The sequence below is a fragment of the Mya arenaria genome, chromosome 3 (assembly GCF_026914265.1).
Source record: "Mya arenaria isolate MELC-2E11 chromosome 3, ASM2691426v1".
In the NCBI taxonomy this organism is placed as follows: domain Eukaryota; kingdom Metazoa; phylum Mollusca; class Bivalvia; order Myida; family Myidae; genus Mya; species Mya arenaria.
The window spans coordinates 83,273,052-83,290,647 of NC_069124.1; the positions used below are offsets into that span (position 1 = coordinate 83,273,052).

The 17,596-nt window shown below is 34.9% G+C and overlaps 1 protein-coding gene across 1 annotated transcript in view; it reads left to right on the forward strand.

The window, feature by feature from the left end:
* Positions 1-1,070: 1,070 nt before the first annotated feature.
* The window catches only part of LOC128226342 (acetylcholine receptor subunit alpha-1-A-like), a 52,091-nt gene continuing 35,565 nt past the window's right edge, over positions 1,071-17,596 (forward strand). The window contains exons 1-2 of the mRNA XM_052936225.1: positions 1,071-1,219; positions 1,890-1,915. Of these exons, the coding sequence (XP_052792185.1) occupies positions 1,071-1,219; positions 1,890-1,915 (175 nt within the window). The remainder of the gene's footprint in view (positions 1,220-1,889; positions 1,916-17,596) is intronic.

Sequence of the window (17,596 nt, forward strand, 5' to 3'; positions counted from 1 at the left end):
GTGTTGTATCACGGGTGCGAGTTTGAGATGTGGCAGTGATGTCTGACTCTTTATTTCAGGTGGTGTTGTATCACGGGTGCGAGTTTGAGTTGTGGCGGTGATGTCTGACTCTTTATTTCAGGTGGTGTTGTATCATGGGTGCGAGTTTGAGTTGTGGCAGTGATGTCTGACTCTTTATTTCAGGTGGTGTTTTATCACGGGTGCGAGTTTGAGTTGTGGCAGTGATGTGTGACTCTTTATTTCAGGTGGTGTTTTATCACGGGTGCGAGTTTGAGTTGTGGCAGTGATGTCTGACTCTTTATTTCAGGTGGTGTTGTATCACGGTAGCGAGTTTGAGTTGTGGCAGTGATGTGTGACTCTTTATTTCAGGTGGTGTTGTATCATGGGTGCAAGTTTGAGTTGTGGCAGTGATGTCTGACTCTTTATTTCAGGTGGTGTTGTATCACGGGTGCGAATTTGAGATGTGGTAGTGATGTCTGACTTTTTTATTTCAGGTGGTGTTGTATCATGAGTGCGAGTTTGAGTTGTGGCAGTGATGTCTGACTTTTTATTTCAGGTGGTGTTGTATCAGGGATGCGTGTTTGAGTTGTGGCAGTGATGTCTGACCCTTTATTTCAGATGGTGTTGTATTACGGGTGCGCGTTTGAGATTAGCAGCGATGCCTGACCCTTTATTCCGGGTGGTGTTGTATCACGAGTACGAGTTGGAGCTCTGGTAGTGATTTCAGACCCTGTATTCCAGTGTGTATTGTATCACGGGTGTGAGTTAGGGCTGTGGTTGTATGGCTTATGTGGTGTTGTAATACGGTTGCAAATTTTAGCTGTTGTTGTGATATCAGACCCTTTCTTCCAATTGGTGCTGTATCATAGGTGCGAGTTTGACCTTTTTCAGGCTGTGTTGTATCACGGGTGCGAGTTTGAGCTTTGATAGTGATGTCTGACGCTTTAATTCAGGTAGTTTTGTATCATTGGTGTGAGTTTGAGTTGTGGTATAGTGATGTATGACCCTTTATTTCAGATTTAGTTGTACCACGAGTGTGAGTTTGAACTTTGTTAGTGATGCCAACGACTATGGATGTGTGGAAGGAAGACTGGCTAAACTGCCTGTACTCCGTCGGCTACCTTTTAGGCTCGGTGAATATTAAGTGCCAATACGACTGCTGTGAACACGCCTGCTGCACCCAACAGGAGGCTGAGGCAAATGCCGCGAAGGGAAAATTGTAGGTTATCATAAGAATTGTTTTTAAGAGTAAAATTCAGCTATAGAATAACAATGATAAGGGTTATTAAGTCATTATATCAAGTTTTATCAGAAAATATGAAGATCCTTACTTGAGTCATCCTAAGCCATACCAAATTGATTCGAGGTTTAGCGTCAAGTTCAAATTTCAAAACCAAACTTTAGCCAACAATCAGGTAAAAGCAAATGCCGTTAGAAAAAGAAAATGAGCATACTATAATGAATCACCCCCTTTGAGATTTACAGCTGACAAACAAAACGTCCCTGTTGCGGAAAATAACTGTCTAGTGTTAACACAATATACGGAACGGTGTTTTCAAAAGACAACTTGTACGGTCAACATATATAGCACCATATTAAGCATATTACATATGCAATAAACACAATAACATATTTTTACAGGATGGCATAACATTTAAGAAGAAAAATACCTCATTGACAAAAAAGCACTGCAATTTCAAAAAAAATATGATCCTTTATTAACAAGATCAATGAACAACTTGAAATATCGCAACATACGACAGTTACGGCGTTCCATTTACCCGTATACCTTGTTTTGCTTAAAGAGCGTCGTGGAAGATTGCTTTGATTGTCGTCATACCTGTGATGGTTGGCATTCTTGCTTGTATGCTTCCCTACTTCATCCGCAGACGGAGAATGAAGAGATTAAGGGCAGGTAACACAATTACATTCTTAAATAAAACAATGAGATCAAAGAGCGTCTTGTAAGACTCACTCTGATAATATATTGTACTCTGAAATCCTTCACAGGCAATGAACACATACACACACAAACAAAACATCAACTGAATTCATTGATCTGACAAGACTTTTTTATCGTTTGCTCGCTCGTTGATATATGTTATCGTTGAATTTAACTATCAGAAATAATGTATATGCTTTTACGCTATCCTGGTTGATGTGTACTGTCTGCTGATATGTTGTCATTAAGACATAAAGTGTAAAATAAATCGCATCTTAACCTTTTTTATTAAAGCTTTTGTGGCGGCTTAACAGAGGAAAATAATTGCAGACGCGTTAGCGAATATGCGGGTTAACGCACGCCTGAACGAATTGGCTGTGGAGCGAAGGGTGTGGGATAGTCTGGGTCCGCAGCCGCCAGAGTACACCATGATGGATCCCCTCAACATTTCCGGGTCTCTAGCGGAGTCAGGCCGTCTCGCCAGTCGAGAGGATCCGTCAGACCGCTAAATGACAAAGATTAACTCAACCGTAACTGAACAGTTTCCGAACATATCGTTATGGCTATTAAACGTAAATGTTAAAAATCTGTGAATAAATCCTACGAAAGCCTTGAATATGGACATTTATTATATTCGCAAAAATAAACCTACAAGTAATACATTATGCATAATATAATTATCCGTATTCAACCTAGTGCAATACTGCCGTATTCCACGCAATGTTCAAATGCCGTCATAAAATAAAACAGTGCGTCACTAAAATGTTTTCTTTTATGAAACAACGTGTCATCTTAACTATAATTATATATAAAACAATATATAAACTTACTCTTTTTTTCAAATGTTTTTGCAAAATTTAAAAATTAATACTTCTTGAAAATCTTAATAAATGTAGCACATTAGCATGCCTGTCAGTCTGTCTGCCTGTCTGTTTGTCTGCCTGTCTGTCTGTCTGTCTGTCTGTCTTTCCGTCCGTCCGTCCGTCCGTCCGTCCATGCAATTTGGATGACCTTAAAGTGTGCTTCATGAGAAAACGCCGGACAAACATTTTGGGCGACGTAAAGAGAAACAATAAAAACAAAATAAATAAATCTTTCGAATCATTTAAAGAAAAATCGATTATCCACAATAATTGATGCAAATGGCGGTCAAAGTTCTTTACCCAACAACATTAAGGAAGGACAAATGAGAGACTGGTGGCATTTTGTCTGTTTAACATACGGTGAAATTCTGCCATTTCTTATTTACGCAATTTGGCGGCGAAAGGGCAAACATGTGACAGTTAGAAAATGTGAAAACCCGTCACAATTTCGCATCACAGATTGGTGCATTTCCGCACCTGCCACACTTGGCGCAATTTCGCCCCGGCACTTGACGCCATTGCGCAGTGTTACTTTCGTTTATGACATTTCGCCTTACGGTAGGCATTTACAAAATCGGTACCCAGCAGATCACACCGCTGCATTTTCAAACCTGTGTAATTTTGTATGTACTTTCTCAAAGACGTAATTTACCGCACAAAAAAGAAGTGGCAAATACTTGTACATGCATTTACTGAATTTCATGGTTGTATTCGTGGAAAGGTTTAAACCACATCGGATAGATGCGAATACCTACCCAAATGCGAAAGTGCGAAGAGTATATGCAACAGTGCAAACTTGCACCAAGTGGCGAGGCGAAAAGGTGCAAATGCATCAAATGGCGGGCGATATATTCGAATATTCACCAATTGGCGAGGTGAAAATGCGTCAATTGGCGGGGAGAAGAGGCGCAAATGTGCCAAGAGGCGGGACGAAAATGCGCTAAATGGCAGAGCTCAAAGGCGAAAATGCGCCAAGTGGCAGGGCTCAAAGGCGAAAATGCGCCAAGTGGCAGGGCTCAAAGGCGAAAATGCGCCAAGTGGCAGGGCTCAAAGGCGAAAATGCGCCAAGTGGCGGGGCGAAAATGCGCTAAATGGCAGAGCTCAAAGGCGAAAATGCGCCAAGTGGCAGGGCTCAAAGGCAAAATAAGCCAAGTGGCGGGGCGAAAGGGAAAACATGCGCTAATGCAACAATTCATAAAAACACGCTAAAATGTAACTTTCTTTCTATTCTGTGGACAAGATATGCTATAATCGTTTTCTTTTGACTTGCATATTGTGATAATATTGCCAGTTGAAATAAATCCTAGAGGTACATGTTTATAAACCATAGCTGTCGTGTTTCATACTGCTTCAAACAGACTTATCCCGGTCACTCTACGGCAATATGGGGTCCGCATCAGATTTGTTAAACCAGCTAAAAATGCGTCAAATAATAAAGCGCAGTTAGGCAATTAGAGAAACAAATTTGTTCTGACGGACAACCTCGAGTAAATTTGTCTCTACTGGTAAAGGATTTAATGTTGTACAAGACAACCATAAAAAGTAGGAAAGAACAAAAGATCAGATGAAAATAGCACGCATTTTTATAAACAAAAAGACTGATATAACGTTTAAAAGTTAATTACCAAACAATACTTGACCAACCTTAATTGCGGATATATCAATTTAAGAGAGTTGTGCTATAGGTTCAGTTAAGACTAAAAGTAGCTCACGTTTTTGTATACCAGTCGCAGCGCAGTGCATACAATGCAAGCGGGGAACCAAATCGTAAACGGTTACCGCAAATACCAATAGTTAGCTAAACTGTATTCGGGTGATCCCTTCGTTCTGTTCAGGTAAACTGGCGACCACGTAAGCTCATACACTGCAAACCGCCTTAACTGAACGTAGTGCTGATTCAGACATTTAGGCATCGGGGAATGATAACAGGTTTAGCTATTCCGCGATTTCTACATTATTTATTATAGAACAGGGTTAAAAATGTACTTTAAAACCTACACCTTCATGGATCATAGCTGATTAGATTCAGAAATAGGTTTCTTAAACACAGGTTTGAAGGACATGAGGCTAGATGTTTACTTTAAAATACATAAACCGTCACGTATTCTCACTGCATTCCAATTTGAAACCCACATTGTCGGTTGTTTTTATTTATTTGACCATGACCTATATTTTCAAAATGAGGCTATTGGATACATTCAATCGCATTGATCATTTGGTTTTTATTGTATGTCTGAAATTTTTTCACTGACTAAGCCATAAATTAAACAACTTAATTAACTTGAAAGATAAACACATCATCAGTCATAAAAGCAAGTTTAACACGTGTTTCACCAGGTAGTTTAAGCGCATGTAAGCTCACAGCTCGCCATGGCAGCCATTTTGACTTGACAGCTGTGAGCTGACATGATAAAGTCAAAATGGCTGCCATGCAAAAGTAAGCAAACGGTCTTGCAATCTCGGCAATAGAAAAACCTTCAAAATCAGTGCGCTGTGAAAGATGAAATTCCTTTGTTTCGCAAGAAAATGTCACTAACCTAATCGTAACAGGTTCATTTATTTGCAAATTTCCTCAAGGGCCGTGGTTGTCAGCAATAACTCCAATACCATCAATGCTTTTGGTTGAGGTGGACATGAGAACACCATTACTGCTGGCCTCAATTTCTCGAAACATCCAATGTCTCTAATTACAGAAATAAGTTAAGCTCGCTGTTTTTTTTTTGTTTTTCTATAATTAGCGTAGTATTTACTTTTTAAGATATTTTAGTCCTTATTATAATCAAATTTAAGGATGTATGTTGGCTAATTGAAATAAGCTACTGAAGCCTGTCAAGCTTGAGAAGTTTCAAGAATTTGGGGCCTGGTCACCACCATGTCAACACTTAATTTTACATGCAATTTTGTATATCTGAAAATGAAAACAATTTTGACAGAGTATTAAGTAAGAATTGCTTTTTTCTTCGTACGTTTGGGCAGTATGTACACTCGAGCGCGATCTTGCAAAGTAACCGCATATTTGCACGATTACCGCCCTTTGTTATAAATTGGGCATTTGTAATTCAAAGTTAAATGTCTGGCGGTGTTTTTCAAAGGTTAGTTTTATATTTTAGACGTATTTATTCCATACAAATATTTAATTAGCGACAATAATAATTAAAGGAATCATGTTAAACATTATTTATTAACCGGGAGTTGCTTTTATGAAGAGCATTAGTAAAAATAAAGCTGTCTCCCTTCAAGTTTTCGCAAAACGGAATATACCCGTTTTACACATGTTAGTAATGAGCTCGTCTGCCCGGGGAGTATATAATCGCGTTGCTCAGCTGAAACATTCATTCTATGTTTGACCGCCGTCGAGGTAACATCAAACAGTAAACCGGAAATAGTCTTTTGAAGGCAAATATTAGATTCTTGACCTTCTGGCTGTTAAGTATTGAACACAGAGCATTGCGATCTGTGAGATATAAAGACACCAGGAACTTGACATCTATAGGGTTGTCTAGCGTTCCAGTTCAAGAAGCCGGATACATAGAGCATTGCGATCTAGTCTGGTGAACGGAGCTGGTGGCTAGGAACTCTAGTAAGCCTCAAACCTGGCATCTGCGTTGGCCACAGAGCAATCTGTGCGCTGACAAAGGTTCAGGTAATTTGCATCGCCAATAAACAAGCTCCCGTAGGAGAAAGCCATTCATCATTAAAGTGATTGAACTTTATATGAACCAATGCATAATCTTTGAACCTTGATTATTTGGTTGATTATGTTTTAACTTACCAATCATTTTTCGAATCATTTGTTTCAATCAGGCAAACGAGCCTGAGGAAAATTTATATAAGAGCGAACTATATAAGCTCTACGACACCGATTGAGCATACGTTACAAAGCGCACTTCTTGGATATGCATGATGGCACTGAGCATAACTAGTGCATAAACGAAGGAAAATTAGGCATCAACCATTAAACAATAGTAATAAATAAATAAAAGGCATCTTACATAATTGTGACCGCATACCGGGAAATGCACTTAAAAGGGAGGCACAATTCTGTAACACAAGAAATAACATTCAATAATGAACCTCAGTGGTTCAGGCTTGCGGTGGGAACTTGCTGTTTGACGGTGTGATTTTTGTCACAGAATATTGGAATTAACTCAGTTACACGCATCGTAGGCGGCAAATCTGACATGTATTCTGTATTTCTTAACATTTGCCAAGTTTTTATTAAATAGAGTAAATTGGGCAAATATAAGGCTTTCCTTCGGGCATAAAAACGCGACAACTGAGAGCGACCAATCTGCGCACGGTCTCCGAGGCTATTGTAGAGGCTTCGAGTACAAGCAATCAATACGGGACCAAACTCCGATAGGAATTGTTACTTTGCTCAAATAACTATCTGGAAGTATTAAGGCCACTTCTAAAAGATGCAACAGTGACTTAAATTCCTTGGATTCAAATTTGGACAGTTATTAAACTGTTTGTCGTGAAAATGTTTTTTTTAATTTAAATGCCGATTGTGGTTTCATTTGATTTATCACATATGGACGTGAATGCTACCTGTATTGTTTGAAGTAAATTTAGAAAAAAAACATCCTAGTGACTGTGATCTGAAACAAAATCATGGCCCAGTTATTTATTTCTCTTCTTTGCCTCACATTCGGTAAGTATTGTTGTTGAACGTTGTGTAATTAATTAATACCGTTTTGCTTTTGTAGAAGTTTCTTTCATATGACTACAAAATATTGTTAAGATTTCAGAAATAGTTAATTAAACTGAATTCGACTTTAAAACTGTGTTGTCTGAGAGTTTTGTGTTGTTGTTTTATGTTGTTGTTTTTTTGTGTTCAATGTCTTTTACGTTTACCGTTTGCCATTAAACAGGGTTTATGTTTAAACTTTTGGCTACTGAGCTTGTTTCTGTAGATATTCATATGAATTAGGTTTTAGCAAAACATAGATACACTAGAACAACCGTTCTGCTGATGTGAATGTTGTGAAAATGTTGAGGGAATGTAGGCCGCGGTCCGAATCTAGTCACTAATTTGGTTTTAAACAAAGCAAAGTGGTTAATTACATTTTATGTCACTTTTGTAGCAAAGCGTAATCTTGCGATAAGTGTGTTTACAATTTGGAAAGTAGATTGAAAGAAATAACATTTTTATTGAAACATATTACATTTCAATTTTAATATAACTTTATAAAGTTTGTTGTGCAGATGTTGAAAACTGCTCTATGTCAATGGTATGTATCATCACAATGACTTCTTATATAAAATCGTAGACGGAAAAGTACACAGTTTGAACAAAGACTATACCTACTCATTTTTCGATTGAATGTTATTAATGTAAAGATATTGCCATGTTGTTGTTTTGTTGTTTTAAATTAATTATATTACGTATAAATGAATTTCTCTTTAACTAACTTCCGCCCTGCAAAAAGAATTATGGGTGCCTTATAATAATTTCTTTATCTGTATGTCTGTCCGTCTTCATTGTTCATGTTTTTTTCTAAATATCTTTTTAACCATCAAACATATTAAAATACAAAATTTATACATTTGTGCAAAGTACCGATGCAATCTTTTATGACAAGTTCTCTTACTCCAGCTTAAGTATTGTCAGATTTAAGGCCCTTTGTAATACTTCAAATGCAGCAAATATATTAAATTTCAATCAGAACTCTACAATTTGTAGAAGAAGTAAGACTTAAATTAAATGATTAACAAACGACAATATAAACTTGTGCGATGTACAAGAACCATAAATCTGTAAGCCATTGTTACCAAATCACATCCCTTAATTAAAAAAAAAATCAACAATGTTAAAACATGTTTATGTAAAATAATTAAGTCAATAAAAATAACTAAGAATAATTTTAAAGGTGTACATAAAAGGTTTACATTTGATAGATGCACAAAAGAAACGATGTTTGGTCGTGTTTCATCTGGATAATTTGAGGCAATGTAGCTATTAATTTAACACTAAGTTTATAAAGGCTACTAGTTGTTTAATTTCTCATAAAATGAATGAAAACTGAAATTAAAAGATTCGCTAATGATATTTTTTGCCGATTATCAAACAATAACTTTGTTATGTTGTTCCTAAATTTTCTCCCTTTACAAACAAGTATAGTTGGTGCAAAATACTTGAGAAAGAGAATGGGACTCAGGAAATGGTTGATGATGTCTTTGGACCCAAATGGAGAATTAATTTTAATTCGTTGAACCATACATTCAAACATATATACTGATGTCAACTAATCTCCCCTTGGTCAATATCAATATATAATAAGTTTGGTGTATTTGAGATATGTGTTTACAGTTCAACGTAAAATGAAAACGTTTCAGCTATGAGCTGATATACATCATCAGTACTGAAGCCACGCGAACGCTACCCTTGTGTGCATGACCACATGTATGATACGTATTTTTATGTATACTGATTTTGAATATCTCTTGAGAGTGAGTGTGGTTGTAAAATCTTCTTCCAGCCGTATACTTTACAAAAATGTATTGGTTTGACGTCCAGTTTGAAGTTACGGATTTGTGGGGAAATGACCAGCAGTTTTGAATAATGACAACGATAAACTTGGGTACTTTAGGCAACTTTTGAAATATCTAAGAGAGATAATCAGCCTTGGTCGAAACAAAATCGATTGATGATGATTTTTTTTCATTTAAATGGGTACACTAAGGCCTCCACCAAATTAATAACGAATTTCCCGCACCTATTCCTACAGAAGGACAAAAACATTTTTTTTTATTTCTTTTATATCTTGCGCGCGCACCTTCTTATAAAAGGAGTGTTTTTTCGAGCGCGCATTTGTTTAGTGGAATAGGGCCTTCTCCCATAAACATTTCGGCGCCGCTGGGTACTCCAGTCGACAGCGTACGTGGTAGAGCGCCATAGGCGACTGCAGTGGACCTTTACTGCTCTCTAACCTGAACCGCAATGTTCGACTACTTATTTGTTGTTTTGCTGCTTATGTTGCAAATTCGATATATATTTTTTGTATTTTTTTCCTTCATAAATGTACATTTAATGAGTGATGAATGTTTGTTTTGTATTTGCTAGAGATTAAAGTATAGTGTTTATTTAATTCATATGCAATACATGTACGGCAATAGAAACATAAAGTTTGGATCAGAAATGAGAACCACTGGTATTCCTTTATTCTCATTTTTTATTTTATTCTTGTGTTATCATCAGACTGTTTCAGTAATGCATAATACGTATACTAAACAGAACATAAAATAATATTCCAAATTAAAATTTCAAATTTCTCAGACGCAGGGGATCATGAAATTCCTGTCCCTGTGAGGCAACGAAAGCGTGCTCGTGTTGGAGGCATTGGTCGCGCTTTTTTTCTATGAAAGAAATATTGTATATTTTCTGCTGTATATGAAAGTTGACCCAATCAGTATTTGCAGTTCGAAAGAAATAAAAGTGTTGTTATTATATGTATGTATGTTTTGGTTTCTATTAATTGTCAAAATTTGAAAAGATACCTAAAAAATCAGAAAAATTTGCCAGTTTAAAATAGATAACATGAAACAAACCTGGCGCTGGCTGAATTTTCTGTGACATATTTGGCGCCCAAAGGGTTAACAGTACGGGGTAGGTGTTTTTGTTAATTATCTACCGGAACTTAAATGGCTACCAACGCTTACCGTGTAGTCATTGCAATAGTGATATGTGTAGTTTACATTTGATTGCAAATGCCTAATGTCATTAGATTTGGGTATGTCGTTTGGCCGGCAGGTGGCTGTGACCATTGACGCTCTTGTGTTCAGGCTTTAACTTAGCCGTACATAGGGTATTTTGAAATAACTTTGCAAATGTTCAAATGCTTAACAACTAGAAAACTGTGGTTTTGAATTCTTACATTTATTAAATTGTTAAAAGCAATACATTTGCTTAATCTCAAATACCATTTGTTTGATCTCAAAACTAATATTTATATAAAATTACCCTGAAGTGTTATCATTCTTTCACTCGGATGTTATCCTTGTACTGTTTACAATATCATTGTTTAGTTCAGTAATAAGTGAAAATGAAAATGTGAGTAAAAGTGACTAAATATATTTATTCGCTCCTCGCTCGCTCCTCTTTTTTGCTAAACGCAAAACAAATATTTTTATTATTATTTCGCTCGCTTGCCCAATTATTTTTTGTAAAAAATAAGATGAACAAGTTATCAATTTAGTGAGGCCTAGAACATAAATAAACTATTCCGATGATACGTAGCAAATATAGTTGTTACAATTGACACAAAGTTGGCGTATTGAATAGTTCCAATTATCATATTATTCCTTATTTAGGCAAAATAGGTGCGATTTGATTCTCATTTGTCTACCACGCAGAAGGTTTTTCTCAGCATTTAATAACACAACAAGAATGATTGATGGTGGTGTATGTTTGTTTGCATATTAAGCCAATTTCTAGCTTCATGGATCCAGTTAAAAACATTAATCATTTGGATATGAAATATGTTCGCCTTTATCCTACGTTATTGAAACTGCATTAGTCTTTTATATACAGAAGTTTTATACAACTTGATAGAGTTACTTTTAGCTTGGCAAATTGTCTTAAAGCCCCGATTAACGAACTGCTCACATATTTCTTACTCACGGGAACTTCTTAATCAATCAAGCTCGGTTACGCGTGAAAAATAAAACACAAGCAACTAACCGTTAAAGCATATTGTGTGCCATCAAATGTCATTTATAACCATGGAATGATAAAGATACCATTTCCCCTTAGTAATTAGCCTGAATAAAATAAAATGAATAAAATATATTTTATTTTATAAATTTTATCAGAAAATTAGAAATAGTAAACCTCTATTCGGTTTGCTTTTGTTTTAAATTCTATACCTCTATCAGTATCGGATGAACATTATAAAAAGCCAAATTTCAAATCATGAACTTGATGTGTTCAATTATATAAAACTATGACATATTTACATTCTAGGGATTTGGTGTTCATTTTCGTATAACAAAAGTCATGAACACGGACGGATGTAAACTTGGTGTAAGAGTAACACAGAAGGAACTGGAATTCGGTGGCAACGAATAATTTGCTCTTTGGGGGGGGGGGGGGCAAATACATACACTACCGAAGAACTTCCAAACGTCTCTGTTTTGCCATTACATCTGGAGAGTAGACCTACATGTGGACGTCATTGTTTGCCCAGTTATTTTAGACTCCCAATATCTGATTCTTTTTACCAAGAAACGACAATAGCATATTAATAGCGTCATGACATTAACAGTCGTGGCTAGAGATTTCCTCGCCATATCAGAGATATTTTGTCCTTAATTGGGCCGACATAGAGCTGACTTGATTACAACAGGATCTCCCTGTGCTATCGGCGGTTGACGCTTAATTAAACAATGAGGTTTCTTGATGCAGATCGCATGTTTCTGTCAACAGTGTCCACGATTTCTTCAGAATACGTAACTCGACTGCACAACTTATTGGAACACATGCGTGTTTTATTTTCCTGCCTGATTTCTCCTACTTTTAAGTTTTACGCCATATTGTTTTTGAAGGAATATTTAGGTTCAACGAAAGTGAAGCCATAACATAATCATCTGAGATGATCTCATATGTGCACAGAACTAGTAGGGAGATACGCAGTTAAAAAGTAATTGCTTTCATTCTTTACACATGTTTTTTTGTAATATAACATATTGTTTGAATATACAATAGAAGTCCATTTTAGGTCGAGATGTTAAGTTATAACATCAGTTATGAACATATTGGTCTCTTACTTTGAGTATATCTCAATTTATTTCTCCATTTCTGCAGAGAACAATACATTATCAAACATTACAATACATAATTCAATCATATATAATACAAAGTAAACATATGTTTAAGGAAACGTCTAGACCAAAATAAGAATTTGATGAATAAGCAACATATGTGATTTAAGAACAATACCATGTTTTGAATATACATTATATGAATGATTCACATGAATCGCTAAAGACTCGCTTACTTACATATTTCCTGAACTCTTTAAATAAAATTGTGTATTATATGACGACTCGTGACAGATCCTATATGAATTATATGAAGTCCACCATAAAAAGTCAAGACTAACAAATTCTACATATCAGAATACCACATATGTATTCTTTGTCGGCGGATATAATCGTTATTGTTACTACTTTATTGTTTTGTAAACACTAGGTGCATTTATAAACACCAAGAGCAAGTTAATAAAACATTAAATGGAGTTTGTCTAACTCACTATGTACATTAGCACCCCAGATCACTGATCCATATAATAAAATAGGTCTTATAATAATACTTATTCTCAAACAGTGATAGTTTTATTCTTATAACTAGTAATCAACTAAATACAGATAGTTAACGGTTATATGCTTATATGCATTATTTTAACAGCATTTTTTCATTCACAAGTTGTGAGAAACGGTTTTTGTATTAATCAAGTTATAAATAAAGGTTCCTGTACAGCGAAATGAAAACTATACACATGCAAGTAAATGAATTATTAAAGATATCTTGCTACGGTTTAAAGTTTATTTTCCAAGTTACTTTATTAATATATTACCCTTGTAAGTTTTATTTGCAATATTTTTTATACTACAAATCTGTTGTTTTTTCGGTTGGCTTGCTCATATGAGTAACGGTTCTCGCGCAAAATATCATAGCCTTTATTCACTGAGATCTTAAGTGTGAGTTTGTGACTCTGGCTCAGAAACGTAAACTATTAAATGTTTTAAATACGTTTAGTATAACTCTTTTTAACAAAAGGTGTGTACCTGTTTGTAACAGATACAGGTAAGACCTAGCTCACTTTCTATATAAATCTGCCTATAACACCCTTTCAATTAATTGGTAAATTGGCACGGCAGAGTTGCGCCCCTTACCGGAAAGACGTAAGTAGGGGATACAAAGTTTCCGATTCGGCAATTACTGCTTTGATAATCGCGGAGTATTACAGAAAATCAATCATATGCGCATTATTTCTTGTCGCAACTGGTATTTTGCTTTTATTTTACGCTTATATTGTTCTTAAAATAAACCACGTCTCCAAATAAGATGAATACCGTTTTTATCAGAAATCGTTGTGGGTTTTGGCTTTCGTTTAGTTTCTAGACCATTTATTTTCAATTCGAGTTCATCGAAATAAATTTAATACTTTCGAGTGAAGCGGGTTTTATTATTAGATAAGTATGAGTTTACACATTTGTTAAATCTACAATACAGTGTGTCATTCACGTACCAGTATATATAACGTGAACACATTTTTAATACATCATTACGTTTTACAGACCGCCAATGCACTGCAGAACCACAACGCTGTAGAGTGCAGTGTGGCAAATTTATTCATGTTGACAATATGTACTGTCACACTGGAAGCCATGCAATATTTATATATTGTCACACTGAATATATTTAGTACAGAACCGGTGATGTTATTAACATTTTGCATTTAATTGAAAGCCATGGCAAATGCATCTATATAAGAAAGGGCACTTGTTCAATTCAGCTATTTCAGCAAATCAGTATTTTAAATATAATTATAAATAATAGTAAATAGCTGATTAAAAAGATGTGCACTTCTGGTTTGCTTGTTTAAGAAATTTTGATATATATGTGTTTTGTAAATAGTTCAATGAAATCTAAATGTACTGTTATTAGTTTACCGGAATCTCTATATGAGGTTATTAGTGAACGGAATTTTTATGTTCTGTGTTTGTTTCACTGAATTTTGGTTTGTATTTATTGCACTGAAACGTTTGATTATTATGTTACTGTATGTTTGAATTAACTGTGTAATTGCTAATAAGCTGTACATGCTTACATCAGAATAACCTGTATGTTATGTTATTATTTTACTGTCAGTGCTTCTGTCTCCTCATTATTTTTCTTGTTTTCAAGTTAAAAATATATGATTTTTATAATATATTTTTATCACGCTTTCGAAAAGAAACCAATGTTAGTTATGGCACTGATTTTATTAAACTTCTCCATATCCATAATCCTATTGTCTTTCTTTCATATTTTTAACTTGTTAAACTTACATGTACATGTTTGTGAACTGTTAATCACTATACTGCATTGTAATGAAAGTGTTGCGTGTTCATGTTGTGTAAATCATTTGCATTTACCTTTTCTTTTAGTTCTTGCTTAATATCAATCTAATTTCCATTCTATATAAAAGCTATATTGCTACTGAAGTTCTTAAATTCATCTAAGTATAACGGTTTCATATCTATGTATGACTTATAAAGCGCGTTACTTTAGCAGAACAGAATATTTATCAGATTATAAGCATAACTTGCTTATCGTCATAATAACATATATACATACAAAACCATATAGCGTAAATAATAGCAAAGTTATTCTTCTCTTTTAGCCTGTCTCTAATTGAAGAAAATCAAGCTTTATGAGATACTCATAACACTCTCAAACACAGGTCAAGATATCCATATGAAACTTGATACACATGTAGCCAGAAAACATATGCTAAGGTCTAACATGTGTGTAAAATTATTGCTTTATTTCTTTTCAATAATGACCTTTTTTACTTTGAAATGTGTACAAACGTTTAAGGAGCATAACTTGAAAGATATTTGATGTATAATGTCTTCAAAATTCTAAGACATATAGATCTTATGGAGAGAGAAGTGAAGTCTGTGACTTTTCTTGTTAAACATGACGTAAAGGCGCACGTTTCATTCCCCACAGAGGTATGTAAAAAACTAAAACTGAAAAGAATTGGGTATAACACGTCATATTTAGCATCGTTAACTTCAGTACCATAGGGCAGATATATGTCTGTAAACATAATAAAAACACATGTAAACAAACGATCTAAACATGTACATTGAAGACCTTTCAATATAAATAAACACAGTCTACCAATTGAATCGCCAAAACATGTGAGATTAAAATCATAACATTTTAAATCTCCGGTGTGCACATTTCAATTTTGCTAATTGACAAGATACAAACGGTTCTTAAAGTTATTAATTGTTTGTTCAACAAGAATTATTTTAGCTGCAAAACTTTAAGGCCTTTTCACTTCAATGTCAGTCATGTGTAAGGTATTTCATCATAGCCAGTTGTATTGCTTCCAGCAACAAAACTGATTCTGTTACACTGCAAAAATGAAGAAATTAAACAGCTCTTATTTTTAAGCGGTACCTAACAATCCTTGATAAACACCCTTAGTCTTTTATACAATGTATATCAATTACATGTACTCACTTGTTTGTAGAGTTTTTGTTGTAGATCCATGTTTCTGGTTTGTGACTGTATTTGTGTTTCATGTTTTTGGCGTTTACCCAGTGCAATCAAACCGGGTTTATGTTTAAACTTATTGCTACTGAGCTTATTTCTAAAGTTTTTCAAATAAGTATATGTGTTAAAACTTCATATTATAACATTGAACTATGGTCTGCAAACATAAATTGGCGACTGGTCTTGATCAACGTTAATTACTAAACAATCACGAAAGTCGCGAAAATATGTGACAAACGATTATTTGCTTCAAAGCGCTATTATTTCAGTTAATAAATACGAGAAACGTTTTCTAAATTACTAAATGTATACATTGTGAAAGAAATCAACTGTTTCGTACCTTTTATCGCGTCCATTGCTGAAAAATGACCAACCAGCGTAAAGAAGGCTTTGTTATCGGCTATCCTCTCGTGATGTCACTAAAGGGCAGATAATTTCAAACACGGTATAAGTGAAAGGGTTTTTTATATACTTTTCCATGTTCCAGTAATACATAACTCCATTTTTAGAGTTCTTAGAACAACCTTTTTTCTTAAATAGCATCACACCGCCGTATATTGCAATGCACTTGAAAGGTCATGTTTTAAATAATACCGCTTTACGATTTATTAAACCTTTTTTGAGTCTATAAAATAAATCACAAATCTGCAAAATTTGAAATGGTTTTTACCTTAATATATCCTAAACCTAACCATTCTACATGTATTTCAGTGGCCAGTCGTGTATTCTATGAAGGTTTAAGAGCATGTATTGATTCTCTCTATTTCGATAACTGTATAAAACTTGTTTCTCATTTACTCGGTTATATTTACAACTGAGTATAGATATACATTACCATGGAAGGGGTCACATATTTAAGTATCTTTCCCAACATCCTCCTTGCACCAACAGAAAATGAACTGTTTTTTTTTGTTTTAATTTAAAACATCTTATTGTAAAAGCTTTTCGTGATGCACGCCCGGACGGGGTGGGGGAGGGGTGCAACAACGTTAAATTTAATAAAAATAATTTATATATAACTTATAGTGAGACACATAGCTAAAACATGCTTTTAAACTTCTCCAATCTTTTAATATTATCATTTTTAGATCTCGTGAAGAATTCTTAGTTTATTTAACATAAGTAATTAAAGCGTGTAACAGTGGAAAATCATTCTTTCATATCTCTGCTAGGCAAATTCATATAAATAGTGACCGAGTACCTTTTCGGCATTAGGCCATGCCATCTTTCTCACAATGGCTACCATCCTATATTTGTTGTTTATTGACATCTAAAAATTCACAAATTAACGCATTTGTGTCTCCTTGTCTCCTCATATCTTGAACAGAGAGAAAAATCTGAAAACAGCAATATCAGCATGGTATTACAGGGACTAGAGCAGAGTTAGCAACCGGTAAAAAAATAAAATTGAATCATTTGCTTGTAAATCCAAAAACCTAATCCCTGTATTTATTAAATCCGGACCATTTTCATTGTGTGACAATGCCAAGCTTTTCTGAATGCAAGTGTATTCGT